Source organism: Cyprinus carpio, chromosome B9 (assembly GCF_018340385.1).
Source record: "Cyprinus carpio isolate SPL01 chromosome B9, ASM1834038v1, whole genome shotgun sequence".
NCBI classification, from domain to species: domain Eukaryota; kingdom Metazoa; phylum Chordata; class Actinopteri; order Cypriniformes; family Cyprinidae; genus Cyprinus; species Cyprinus carpio.
The window spans coordinates 8,339,039-8,353,907 of NC_056605.1; the positions used below are offsets into that span (position 1 = coordinate 8,339,039).

Here is a 14,869-nt window from a genome sequence, read left to right on the forward strand (position 1 = left end):
CAATAGGTCTGGCATTAATTGGCTGAGAGTGGTCTTTTCCTGGTTTAGCTATTGGCATTATGACCCCATGCTTCCAATCTGCTGGCAAATCCCCTGTCTCCCATATTTTGTTAAAAAGTCTTAAAATCATACTTAAATGATAAATCTGATAAGTGCTTCATCATCTCATATATGTCATCCTTGCCCGGAGAATATGTTTGACTACAGCAAGCGCTCTCTTTAACTGATACAAAGTAAATTCTGAGTCTAGCATACTTCCTGATGGATTCTTCTTTACAAATATGTGAGCATTCTCCCTAACTTTCTGTTCTCTATATTTCCTCATTTTCTGAAATATTATCATTACTGTGCACCTTTACGAATGCTTCCACTAACATCTTTGCTTTATCACTGTCTTTTATTGCTATTTTTCCATTATTTACTAGAACTGGGATATTGTTATTTCTCTGAATCCCTCCCATCTTCCTAATCATATTCCAAACTTCATTAATTTCAATTTCTTCCCCAATTCTATTACAGAATTCCCTCCAGTAATTTTTTTGTTTTGTTTTTTTTACTTCTCTCCTGACTGCTGCCTGTGCTCTCTTATAGTTAATGAACTCACTGAACAATACAGATTTTTTGGCTTTCTTCATCGCTTTATTTCTTTCCCTAACTGCCTTACTACACTTATTCCACCACAGGACTGCTTTTTTACTATTTATAGTTTTCTTTATGCCAATTACTTCCTCTGCTGTATTTCTTAACACTTCACTTATTTTCTTACTTAACTCTTCCATGCCTTTAATATCATCTACCATTTCACACATATTGTTATGACAATTCTTTAAAAAGCTCCCAGTTAGCTGCATTAAATTTCCATCTAGGAATTCTCCCCACCAAAGCTTGGATGATGTCCACACCAATTTTACACCATATTGGATAGTGATGATCACTTCCCATTGTACTTTGTTTACTTACATTCCATTCACATTTTCTAGCTAAGTTTTCTGACACCAGTGTAATATCTAAAACTCAGTTTTACTACTCCCCCATAATGTATTATAGGCATTGAAATCACCACACCATATTACTTTCTGATTTGTACTACCTCTTATATTTTCCAATACTTCCTTAGTTAGCTTTTCACATGGATTGTAAAAAATAATTACTTTGATACTATGAATCCCTTGCCAGACTTCCGTCACTATCACCTCTTGGTCCACACTCACTTCAACATTCCTATATTTTATAAATGTAGCTTCCCCACCTCCATTACCTTGTTTTCTGTCTTTCTGAATAACCACATTTCCTTGTAAAACAAAATTCAACTGAGGTTTGAGCCATGATTCTTGAACACATATTATATCAGGTATATTTTCTAAATCAGAAATGTTTTTTTTTTTAATTCTTGCCCATTAGCTATTAAGCTTCTCGCATTCCACTGAAACATTAAAAGCACCATTATGTACCACCACATCCTGGATGTGAGTATGTAGTTTGCATCTTTAACTTCTCATTAAACATATCCACCGAAATACCCTCAATCTCTTTTCCGCTGCTTTGATTATAATTCTGAATCTTTCTGTCCTGCTTTCAGTTTGCGCTGAACAGTTCACTACTTCAGCCATAAAAGTAACAAATGCAACATTGTTCTTAATTTAATGCCATTTCATTCTTTTGTGGAAGGATTTCTTTACTTTTGTCTCCTGATTCCAAATTCTTTCCTACCATTTTTAGAGCTTCAGAGTATGACAATGCTTCCTGTGTTCTAACATTTTGAACTTGAGCCGCACCATGCATCCTCCATATCCTGCACTGTGATCTCCTCCACAATTACAACACTTGGGATTAACTCCTTGCCCGCACTTGCCATACTCGTGATCTCCGCCGCATCTTGTGCACCTCTGTTTGCCTCTGCATACAGCCGCTACATGCCCAGACTTTTGGCATTTGTAACATCTTAGAGGAGGGGGTACATAGGGCCTTACCGGGAAGCTTATAAATCCCAAAAAGACTTTACTAGGCATCTTATCCTCATCAAAATGAATCATCACAGAGAGGCTCCCCTTTCATTATTCCTATTGCATTTTAGTCTTTTCACATCAATCACTGTGGCCCCCATAATACCTCTCTTAATCTTTTCAACTGTTACATCTGTGGGGATCCCTGTTATTACTCCTTTCACCCATTTCTTGTCTTGTACTGAACACATCACATTTTGTCCCATGATCGATTTAACTCCTAGAGCCTTTTTTTGTTGCCTACTTTCCTTACAATATATTAGCAATCTACCATCCCTCAACTTCTTAACACTTTCAATCAGTCCTATCACTTCCTTAATAGTTTTAGATAACTTCAGCGATTAATGACACTGAAGGATCCAGTTTCAAGTTTCATCACTACCTTATACTCTTCCTTCCTTTTTTTTGTCAGATGAGTTACATTTTCACTGTCAGTTTCTGATGCATTACTCCATCTTTTCTTTCTTTACCGATTTTCTACTATACTCCATTCATTATTTCCATTTCGCCTTCATCCGCGTCAAAAATTTCACCCTCCATTTCCGGATCACTTCCGGACTCTATGCCACTTCCTACCATACACCCTCCAGTCACAGTTCAGCCGTTGTCAATCCCGCCTCGAAAATCAGCACCCACACTCAGCCACCCCGCCACTACAGCAGTCTCCCAGCCACAAAGCAATGAGAGCATGATGTGTATATACAGTATATAGGGAGAGCTAAATGGGTAAATTACAAACAGGTGAAAGCAATCAAACGTTAAAGTAGAGCCGGCGCCAGCGCAGCACTGATGAGCGGGCGGGATAGTCCGAGTGAGGGGGTGACGCTTGCGTTAAAGTCCAGGCAAAGGGTGATGGGAATGGATGATATCATTATATAAGTTGTAATACTTCTTGTTGGTATAAATAAATAAATAAAATATCTGTCATAGACCAGTGGTTTGTCTATGTGTATCTAGTTCTATAATCCCTGTTGAAAAATCCAGCATAATCCAGCATGGATTATAAGATGGTCCGGGCTGGTTTATGCTAGTTAGTGTTGCTCCAGGCTGGTTTATGGTGGTATAGTGCTGGTCTAGCTGGTGGACCAGCATGCTGTTCTTAAGCAAAATGGAGCCGGTGATGCTGGTTCACCAGCATTGTCTTACAGGGTAAGTGTCAGTAGGCCAGCTGTCTGTATGCAAGCAGTATTTTGAGGACAAACATAGTTTTTGTTTGCATATTTCTCTGTTTTACACATTAATGATGTAAAAAAAAACTATATAAGGTATAAGGTTAAAACATGATTTACTGAATTATATGATTACTTTGTAATTTATTTTGCTCCCTCTGCTGACAGTAGAACTGAAAAATTTTAATTGCTTTAGTTATGATGACATTATTAATCGATGTCACTGGTAAACTGGTCAAATGTTTCAAAAAAGCTTCAAAGAAACTGTCTCCTGCTTTATAAGATCTGTACACATCTGTTGAAATCAGTTAAAAAGAGTTAAAAATGTACATTTCAAAACAAAAAGTTTGTTCAATAACAGGTGTTTTGAGAAGAGCTTTTTCAAAGGGACAGTTAATAACAACTTACAACTTACAATAATTTCAAAACTGAAAGTGGTTGGTTTAAAACACTTTCATACTTATTTGGGAAGTCACATATTGCATGTCCAAATCCCTGCTCTCAGTCACTGATTTCAAAAAGGGCACGTATAAAGAGGATGATTTTACTTTGTGCAGTCAGGACTATGAAATATTATTGAAAATAGTGATAGTGTGCACTTTCAACAATTGCTGAAACAGAAGAGAAGTCAATGGCCAAGTGCCCAACTAACTGGAACACTAATCACCATAATGGTAACAGCCTTCAGCAACATTTGTACATGTACCATATGAAAGAAATAAAGTCAAACTGGTTTATAGTAAGTGAATATGGTAATTCTGTTTTTGGAGTTGTTTAATAATCCTCTGGTGAGATTTCTGTGTGGCTGTAAGTCAGTTGTAGTTTCTGCTCACCTCTTCACTTTTTTCTGTTCTTGCTCTTCCTCTTATCATCAGTGATTCTGCTTGTTAACTGCAGGTGTCATCACTAATGCTCAGTCATCACTTGTAGAGTGAAGCTACTTTATTTAAATTAATACACTGTCTCTGTGTTATGTGTACTTTCTATAGATCAGGACCATATTAAATCTAAGCAGTGTTTGTTTAACACTAGGGGATTTTACTGTGTAAACATGTGACCAGCAACATGTGTTTTTCTTTATTAAATAATTTATTAAAATTTTATTTGGAATATTGTCTTGTTCTTTAACTACTAACACACACTAAGAAACATGTAACATAAACACAGGTTTTGTTTTGGTCTTGCTGGGATCATACCAGCATTTAAAAAACGACATATGCTGCTCCACCAGCACACAAGCATCCCAAGCTAGTCCTAGAATGTAAAACATACCTTATGCTGGTCCACCAGCACACTTGCTTACCGTGCTGGGGACCAGCAAACCAGCAACCAGCATCCTATGCTGGTCCCAGCATGCAAAACATACCTTATGCTGGTGACCAGCAATGCTGGATTTTTCAGCAGGGATATCTTCCTCAATGCAGGTTAAGAGCGTGGGTGTTGACCTTGATAAGCCTTTGCCTAGCCCTCTCAACGAGGAGCACTGCTATTATGGTCCATGCGCTTAACATATAGACTATGTAATTTTTTTTTCTTTTTATGGTCTTCCTGTTAAACTTTTACACAGGCTACAGTTAGTGCAGAGCTCAGCAGCATGAATAATTACTAGAACTCCTATGGAACACACATCTCCTGTTCTTCAACATCTGCACTTGGCTTCCTGTTAAACAGCGTGTCAAATTCAAAATTTTGCTTCTTGTTTATAAGGCATTACATAACCTGGCTCCTTCTTATATGAGCTTGTTTTAACATATACTACCTATCGAACTCTTAGATCATTGCATACATTATCTTTAGTTCTTTCTCGTATGCGTTTGGTTTCAATGGGCTCTCAAGCTTTTAGCTACGCTGCTCTTTGTGAAAATTATTCCACCAGACATTTGTATGGCGACTCTCTTCCTATATTCAAATCTCGTTTGAAGACACATCTTTTTGGGTGGGCATAACAGGGATATTTTTACGTTATTCCTAATGATTGAAAAGACATGAATGTGGATTATTATCAATTCAATTCAGTTCAAGTTTATTTGTATAGCACTTTTCACAATGCAAATCTTTGCAAAGCAGCTTTACAGAAAATTTAAGTTTCACATTATATTTAGTAATAGCTCATCAGTGCTGACTATCTCAAGTTGATGTCCATGGCAGAAGTGTACGGTGAACATTATTAACAGCAATGATTATATGTTGCGATCAAACTTATAGCAAAATTTGGTAGTTTTGTATGTTGTCTGAGGGTTGGCATCATCTGAGGTCTTATCTCTTCTCAGGTGTTCGGTCATCTCAGGTCTTTGTAAGGAATGGATCCAGACTGAAGCTTGTGTAATTCCTAGTTACCATGGGATGCCAATCGCGTGGCAGAAACAGAGAAGGAAATAGAGAAAAATTAGCATAGCTGCTGCTCAAACTAAGCAAAAAATATGTTCAACCGAAGCAAAAGAATGTTAATGTGCATTTGATCAGATGTAACTGAAGTACAAGGTTTTGAGATACATTATGTGAATGCTTGGCTAAAGAGATGTGTCTTTAATCTAGATTTACACAGACAGAGTGTGTCTGAACCCCGAACGTTATCAGGAAATCTATTCCAGAGTTTGGGAGCCAAATGTGAAAAAGCTCTACCTCCTTTAGTGGACTTTCCTCTCCTAGGAACTACCAAGAGTCCAGAGTTTTGTGACTAGAAGACTAGAAGACTAGTTAGGTACGCAAAAACAAAACCATCTATTCCCCAAAAAAAAAATAAAAAAATTTACTAAATGATACAGAACTTAACAGGTAGCCAATGCAGAGACCGTAAAATTGGGGTAATATTATCATATTTTCTTGACCTGGTAAGGACTTAAGCAGCTGCATTTTGAACTACCTGTAGTTTATTGAAGATGCAGGAAAACCACCTAGCAGTCCTTACAATAGTCCAGTCTAGAGGTCATGAATGCATGAACTAGGTTTTCTGCATCAGGAACAGGTAACATGTTTCGTAGCTTGGCAATGTTTCTAAGATGGAAGAATGCTGTTTTTGTAACATGGGAAATATGAGTTGCTGTCTAATATAACACAAATTTTTGACTGTAGATGAAGTAACAGTACCTCTGTCTAGTTGCAAATTGTAATCTACAAGATTCTGTGTACTGTTTTTTTGGTCCAATAAGTAATATCTCTGTCTTATCTGAATTTAATAGGAGAAATATATTGGTCATCCAGTCATTTTCAACACAGTCTGTTAGCTTAGATAATTAAGATGTTTCATCTGGTCTTGTTGAAATATATAGTAGAGTATCATCAGCATAACAGTTTAAACTAATCCCGTATTTTTTAATAGTATTACCAAGGGGCAACATGTATATTGAAAATACTAGAGAGCCTAGGACAGATCCTTGTGGCACTCCATACTTTACTGGATTTAATTGAGATGATTCCCAGTTTAAATGGACAAAGTGATAGCGATTGGAAAGGTAGGATCTAAACCATCTTAAAGCTCGTCCTTGAATACCTGTATAGTTTGTAATCGATCTATGAGTATGTCATGATCTATGGTGTCGAACGCAGCATGAAGGTCAAGTAAAACTATCAATGAGATGCAGCCTTGCTCTGACACAAGAAGCAAGTCATTTGTAATTTTAACAAGTGCAGTTTCTGTGCTATGATGGGGCCTGAAACCTGACTGAAATTCTTCATAGAGCTTTTTTTTTGTTTTTTTGTTTTTTGCATGAAGCAGCACAATTGAGCAGACACAGTTTTTTTGCACAATTTTTTTTCTAAAATTTTAGACATAAACTTAAGATTTGCCAGTTCACCAGGATCTATTTGTGGTTTTTTTTTTAATAAGAGGCTTAATAACCGCCAGCTTGAATGGTTTTGGGACGTGAACTAGAGATAATGACGAGTTAATAATATTGAGAAGTGGTGATAAGTTTATTTAGATCTCCCTGTCCTATGGTTGTAAAGCAGTGCAGTTTTTCTTTAGGTGCAAAGCTGAATTACAAGCAATTCTACGATTCTACATTTGTTATTGTATTTCTGATGCTATCTATTTTATCAGTGAAGAAATTCATTACTACTAAACTGTGAGGGAATATTTGGCCCTGATAGAATGGCCCTGCCGGTCTATACACGGTAGCCAGAGCAAGAGATAGGAGAGATTTCTTTTGTTTATCTGACAGTGTAACATTAAGCAGAAGTATTTCGAATGAGTTAAACCTGTATCCTGTTTTTTGAGTAACATTGAGAATATCACTATTGTTGCAACACTGCCGCCACGACCAATCTGATGAAGGCATGTTTGAGTTCATTTTGAAAACATTTAAATTGGTGCACACTTAGTAAAGTTGTTGCAGTCTCTTAAATGTGAGAACACCAGTCTTTAGGTAAGAGCGGTTTCTTCTAAACTTTAAAGGAGGCCAATGTGAGAATATTAGAGTTAAGCTAATCATTTTGCTCCTTGTGTACTTCAACTAGAAATCAAAGGCCTCTAGTAGGTTGAACTGATTACTTTCAAGGGTAAATTTGGTTGTGAATACACTCCTGACACCATGTCATGAGAAGAAGCAGGAAGTTATTTAATAAGTATGCATTTATTGAAGAGATTACTGACAGCTCTCCGCTTCCAGAATATGAGTTGGTGGAATCCCGGCCAACACAGGTACAATTTGATAAGCCATCATGTTAAGGCTGGTACCACACAGTACCATAGTACAGTATCAGATGGTTTGATGTTGGAATTCATGGACCATGATATTAGAGTACTCTGGTTCATGTCCAAAACCATGGTACTCCTTAAGCAGAAACTTTATGTTTGTTAGAACATGCCATTTAATTGCTTTGTTTTTGCCTAAAGAGCAAAACGTACAATGTACTGTAACTGAAGTATGTTCCCATTTATATTGTGTGTTTTTAAGTTTACACAAGTTACGGAGCTTGTAGTAAGACTTCTTGTTTCACTGAGGTATGGGCACATCCACACTGCAGTATTGATAATACTCACAATCTACTCACAATCTTTTATTTGGGTTGTTTTCTTTAAAAATATTAATAATAAAATTATACAAAACATGGGTTCTGCATCACTGTCAAATATTTTCAGTGCTTTTCTTTATTTTTTTGTCAGAAATCGCCTGACATTCTATCCTCACATCAAAATCCACCGTCATATTTGGTTTGGAACTGTTTTGTATTGATTTCACTTGTAAACGGTTTGATTTCTGCATATTCCTGATTCAGATGAGAATAGGTTTTTTTTTTCAATATGATTCATAGACTCATATTTTAGCTGGAAGCAATGGTTTGAAAATGTAAAATATCTTAAAAATTTGTTTTGTTTACAAACATGCAGATTTTCACTTCACAAGATGTTAATCGATGGACTGGAGTAATGTGGATTACTTGTGGATTATTGTGATGTTTTTATCAGCTTCTTATCAACTCTCATTCTGAAGGCACCCATTCACTGCAGAGGATCCACGGGTGAGCAAGTGATATAATACTAAATTTTAAAATATGTTCAGATGAAGAAACAAACTCATCTGCATCTTGAATGGCCTGAGGGTGAGGGTGGATGTGTGTAAATATATTTTTTCTAAAAATGAACAATAATTTGAAAAGTACCCGTTTAAGAAACAATCATGTTAAAAAAAGTAAACACAATTTAGTATCAAAAAAGTTTGCTCAATAGCCTATAGACATAGAGTCAAACCAAAAATTATTCAGACACCAGATACAATTTTTAATATATATTTTTGGGTGCAGGACACTGTAGTTCATTTATGTAAGTGAGGATAAAGAAAACTGTCACATATTATACCCAAAAATTCTTCATACAGTGGACTACCTGTAAACTGAAATACAATTTGGAGCCAAAAATTATTTAGACGCTCTGACCTGACCATGTTTTGATTAATAGGCTAAGTGTTTTTTTCTTTAATTGCTAATGCACCCTTTTTACACCACAGACTGAACAAAATTAAGCATTGCTTGACATACCTGGTATTATCTAATTGTGTATCCTACTTAAATTTAACAGCTGAATAATTTATGGTTGATTTTTAGGCTACCTTTCTATCAAAGTTATCTGACATTATCAAGATGAATTTGTTCTGACACAGTTCACCTCTGAGCTCTTGTCATATTTTATTACCATTTTCTAAACCATAGCGAATAAAATAATGTGAGAAAAGCTGAAGGTGTCTGAATTAAATTTTGGTTTGACTGTATAAGACACACAAACTAAATGCCATCGGCTGTATTCCACGTTCTCACATATCTGAGACACGTGTAATAACTTGTGCGTCGTTGCGATTTTCTTGCCATCAACACACTAGTGATGTGTCATGCGCAAAAGATGCGGCTCTGAGAGCCGATGCTTTGTAGTGAATCAGAAGAGCCGGCTCGCATCGAGTGAGAGCCGGCTCCCATTGTTTTTTTCCTTTCGCTGCTTACCTCAAGGCAGAAACTTTGTTTTGATTGGTCAGCAATCGCATCGCGGCCAATCAGATGTGAGGATATGGGATCATACCATTATGTAAAAAACAGAGAGGGGGGGTGAAACAGGGCAGATAATCACAGAAAGAAGAAATAGGATCAGTCAATCAAAGTTGAGGCATCTGTCTTTTTTTTTTTTTGAATGCCAATCTTCACTGAGGACATTAATACTGTTTGCTTGAGTTTGGTTCTAGTTCTGTTCTGTGGATTTATTTGCTTGTTTTGTTGTTAATTTGTGCAATAAAATGTTTGATTAAAATATTAAACAAAACAAACAAAAGAATGGTTTTGTAACAAAATAAATGCTCAAAATTAGGCAGTTATAAGGATTCTCATAAAAAAACACTGCACCACATGAAAGGGTTTTCAACACACAAACCATTAATTTTTGCAAAGTTATGGTAAAATAAAGGCCTACAAAAAAAATCCTAAATTAAGAGCCATTCAGGAGTCGAAAGAGCCGGCTCTTCTTTGGGAGCTGAGCCAAAAGAGCCGGCTCTCTGAAAAGAGCCGAACTTCCCATCACTACAACACACGGCTTCAGCTGCAGGCTCGAGTTCGCGCGTCACTACACTAGGCGGCGACACGCGCTCCCTGCGCGTTCCTCTCAGCTCTTGATTCTCCAGTAGAAGAAAAACCTCCCTCCGTCTTTCTTTTTTCAAAATGGCCGAATACTTGGCGTCGATTTTCGGCACAGAAAAAGACAAGTAAGTAATTGAAATATCCTCGAAATGTTGTGTGCATACGATTATTCTCAGCAATCGTATGCATTTTTACAAACCGGTGATAACGGGTAGAATTTAAGAGTATTAGTTGTTTGTATCTCACGCCTCGCGTGGTCACACTGACCTGTGTGCCACCCGCGCGACTAATAAAACAATAATAACGCTGCGAAATATTTGCATGACACCGCAGAGCTATCATATACCGAATACTTATTATATGCTTGTTTTTATTTTGTATCGTTAGCCTCAGCTTCACCCGTGGCTCCGTTGAGTTTCATTCATTGTGTTGCTTGTTGATCGATTGTATTTATAAGGTTCACTACAAAAGCTCATCGTTTTTATATTTAAGTTATTTATTTATTTGATTTTTTTATAATCTACGTTTGATGTCTCGTTATTTTGTGTTTTAATATCGTGGAAAGAAAAATTCGTGTGAACAGAAATCCAAACAAACTAGCACGTGCGTGCGCGTGTGTGTGTGTGTTTTGAACCTCTCTTGTCTTCAACACAGGGTTAACTGCTCTTTCTACTTTAAAATTGGAGCGTGTCGCCATGGTGACCGATGCTCGAGACTCCATAACAAGCCCACCTTCAGTCAGGTACACCAGTTATCCTCTAATCTACCAAATGCGTAATCTTTCTATTAGATATGAAGTGTAATTCGCTTTGGATTTGTGTTTCAGACCATTGCTCTGTTGAACATTTACCGGAACCCACAGAACACAGCGCAGTCTGCGGATGGCATCAGTAAGTCTCGCTCGTATGCACAGCCTGACATTCACAGAAACGTCCAGGAGTTACTGTAACTGCGTGTGTGTGTGTGTGTCCTCTCTCTTGTATCAGATGCTGTCAGTGATGTGGAGATGCAGGAACACTATGATGAGTTCTTTGAGGTACGTGGACTGTTTTCAGAAGTTGTGGGGAGATGGTGAGGATGACGGGTCACGTCTTAAACAACCTCAGTTTAATTATGATTGCAGCCAGTACAGAGCTCCCACAATCACAGAAACGATGGCACGAATAAGGGTTTTCAAAATAGTCTTTTCCAAGCTTGAGTTCAAAGTTCAAACCGAAGTCAAGGACATTTCTATTATGAATATTCACTTTAGTGCTCTATTCTACATTACTTCATAGCCTAGATATTGCTGTTATATGAAATACATTTTCTTTCTTACAGTTGTAATGTCTGATTTGTAAGCAAACCATTTTTCTCAGAATTTTTTTAATCTGGTGAAGGCCTCAAAAATTATTGCTCTGAAAATGTATTTTATTTTTTTTCCATTTTAAATGTTTTTTTTTTTTTTTTTTTTTACTTTTTTTTTTACAAAAGATTTCTATTTCAAATGAACGCTGTTCTGTTAAACTTTGTCATGTATAAATGCATCATGGTTTCTTCCACAATGATATGAAGCAGCACTACTGATTTCAACAATGATAATAGCTATAAGAAATGTTTCCTGAGCAGCAAATCTTCATATTCGAATGATTTCTGAAGGATCATGTGACACTGAAAATGTGATTGCTGAAAAATCAGATTCAAAATTCAGTTGCATTTGAAATATATTCAAGTGTTTTTTAAATTGTAACACTTAACAGTATTTTTTTAACAAATGAAATGCAGCCTTTGTGAGCCTTCCTTCAAAAACATTGAAATCGCTTACTAACGCCGAACTTTTGCATGTCTTATGACACAGTTGATTTCAGAATGATGTTGCAGATCTGTATCTTACAGTTTGGCCCTGTTTGTTGCATCACTTGTGTTTAGCAAAAAAAAAAAAAGATTGCAGATTTTATGGTTTAAATTCTGTTTACAGGAAGTCTTCACTGAAATGGAAGAGAAATATGGAGAGGTCGAGGAGATGAATGTGTGTGATAATTTAGGAGATCACTTGGTGGGAAACGTCTATGTGAAGGTGAGAGAATTTGCGATGCGTTTATGTTGAAGTAATTTATTTTAATTTACCGTCATTGTTGAACTTGTAATAAAGTTAGAATTTCAAACTCAGAAGTGAACAGTTCAACGTATCTCTTAATTCTTACTGTTTTGCTTGCGGTTTTCTTATTGCTAGTGATACCCAGATGATATTTTTATTATCATGAAGACTGATTTGTATTCTTGCTTTTGTGTGTGTAGTTCCTCCGTGAGGAAGATGCAGAGAAAGCGGTGATTAACTTGAACAACCGCTGGTTTAATGGCCAGCCCATCCATGCTGAGCTCTCACCTGTCACTGATTTCAGAGAGGCCTGTTGTCGACAGTATGAAATGGGGTAAGGGACTGAATAATCAGAGAGTGCTGCACATCTTCTCTTCTACAGGAACGCACAGCTCACTCTAATGCTGCATTCCCAAAGATAAATGTTTACATCCCTCCCCTCTTCAAACTGTGTTTACTGATACCTGCATCTAAACCTTCAACTGTCCCATTGCACATGATTTGTTGATTCAGGTGAAGGTGTTTTCTTAAAGGAAACCGCCATCGTTTTTCCATATTCCACTATGTTCTTCCCTCAACTTAGACGAATTGATATGTACCTCTCCCGTCTCAGTGCGTGCACTCAATCGCTATCGCGCGGCGCCACTATGAAAGCATTTAGCTTAGGACCATTCATTCCTTAGGATCCAAACAGTGATGAATTTAGAAGCCACCAAACACTTCCATGTTTTCCCTGTTTAAAGACGGTCACATGAGTAGTTACATGAGTACGTATGGTGACACAAACCTCGGCGCAGTAATATCATCACTCCTGAAAACTCCCACTCTCAAGAGCGATGAAATTACTGCATCCAAGTGCTCTTCCGCCATACATTATAGTTAACATTTTTTATCCGCTTAGGAAATCGCCACTGTTTATTTTGTCACCATACTTGCTCGTGTAACTACTCTTTAAACAGGGAAAACATGGAAGGGTTTGGTGGCTTCTAAATTCACCCTGTTTGGATCCTAAAGAATGAATGGTGCTAAGCTAAACTCTAGTATAGTGGCGCCGCGCGCTACAGCGATTGAGTGCACGCACTGAGACAGGAGAGGTACGTATCAACTCGTCTAAGTTGAGGGAAGAACATAGTGGAATATGGAAAACGGAGGCGTGTTCCTTTAAACTGCTTCCACTGGCTTCACTGTGACTGACTGCAGTACTTGTATGTTCCTGCAGAGAGTGCACTCGAGGAGGCTTCTGCAACTTCATGCACCTGAAGCCAATCTCAAGGGAACTCCGAAGAGAACTGTATGGCCGCAGGAGGAAGAGGTCTGTCTGATTTAAAACTCCTCAAAAGAGTAAAGATTGTTACAGAACACTGGAGCAGATCTTGTCATTCTCACATCACTGTCACGAGGCCTCTATAAGTTCTTGATTAATATCTGTTATAATGGTGAGAGATTCTTATTATAATAGCATACTAAATTTGTGATCATTTTTAATCTTACACAAATTTTTGCACTTTCTTTTGTGAAACAAGTGACAGCATTGTTTATATACACTACCCATCAAAGGTTTGGGCTTGGTAAGGTTTATTGTAAATGGTTTATGCTCAAATATCTTCTGCTCACCAAGCCTGCATTTGAAATAAAATAAAAAGTACAATTAAATTAAGTAAATGTGAAATATTATAATGATCTGTTTTCTATTTGGCTATATTTTAAAATGTTATTTATTCCTATGATGCAAAGCTGAATTTTCAGCATCGTTACTCTAGTCTTCAGTGTCACATCCTTTATAAAGGATCCTGATCCTTCAGAAATCATTCAAATATGTTGATGTGCAGCTCGAGAATGTTTTGTGGATTCTTTGATGAATAGAAAGTGCAGTGCAGATGAACTGTATTTATTTGAAACATAAATGTCCTTGTTGCTTTAGGGCAATTTATTGTATACTTGATGATTTTTTCTTTTCTTAAAAAAAACAAACAAAAACTAAGCTTACTGACTTTAAACTTTTTAAAGGTACTGTATGATGGACTGGTTTTGGACTCGTTAGTGAATGTATTCCCTCTCTAAAGCAGGCATCGCTCGCGTTCGCGCTCCCGTGAACGCCGCTCTCGCTCTAGAGAGCGCAACAGAGGAGGTGGAAGAGACCGAGAGAGACGGAGGTCGAGAGATAGAGAACGCTCTGGACGCTTTTAAAATGTCCTTCTTTCTTCAAACCAACATTCAAACCCCAAGTCCTGCCCTAGTCTCTCCTGATGAAATGTGATAAATGTTGAATTTATTTCCTCCCTGACTTCTTTGTCCTCTGACCTTTTTATGCCAGATTTGTTTGCTTTTCAATAAAGATTCCTTAATCAATTTATTGCCTTTCAGTAGTTACATTATCATCATATTCTATTATATGCTGTTCTTTTACATGGTTTCCACATGTATCTTCTAACAATGAAAGCAGCGTGTAATAATCAAGTTTCTGGATTTTCTGACCTAGTGATTAAATGTTTTTCATTTTGCAGAAACGATCGTACTGTTCTCAAATTCGATGTAATCCCTATAGGTGACTAAGCATTTTGCGA

At 37.1% G+C, this 14,869-nt stretch overlaps 1 protein-coding gene across 2 annotated transcripts; it reads left to right on the forward strand.

The window, feature by feature from the left end:
• Positions 1-10,199: 10,199 nt before the first annotated feature.
• u2af1 (U2 small nuclear RNA auxiliary factor 1) lies at positions 10,200-14,654 on the forward strand. Of its 2 annotated transcripts, none has more exons than XM_019115801.2 (8): positions 10,200-10,353; positions 10,883-10,970; positions 11,055-11,118; positions 11,215-11,264; positions 12,186-12,284; positions 12,506-12,639; positions 13,525-13,617; positions 14,372-14,654. In XM_019115801.2, exons 1-8 carry the CDS (start codon positions 10,310-10,312, stop codon positions 14,490-14,492), a joined length of 693 nt encoding a protein of 230 aa, XP_018971346.1. In that variant the 5' UTR covers positions 10,200-10,309; the 3' UTR covers positions 14,493-14,654. The 2 variants fall into 2 exon arrangements, with proteins under 2 accessions (XP_018971346.1, XP_018971345.1); XM_019115800.2 differs by having other exon boundaries at positions 10,201-10,353; positions 14,369-14,654.
• The last annotated feature ends 215 nt before the right edge of the window (positions 14,655-14,869 follow it).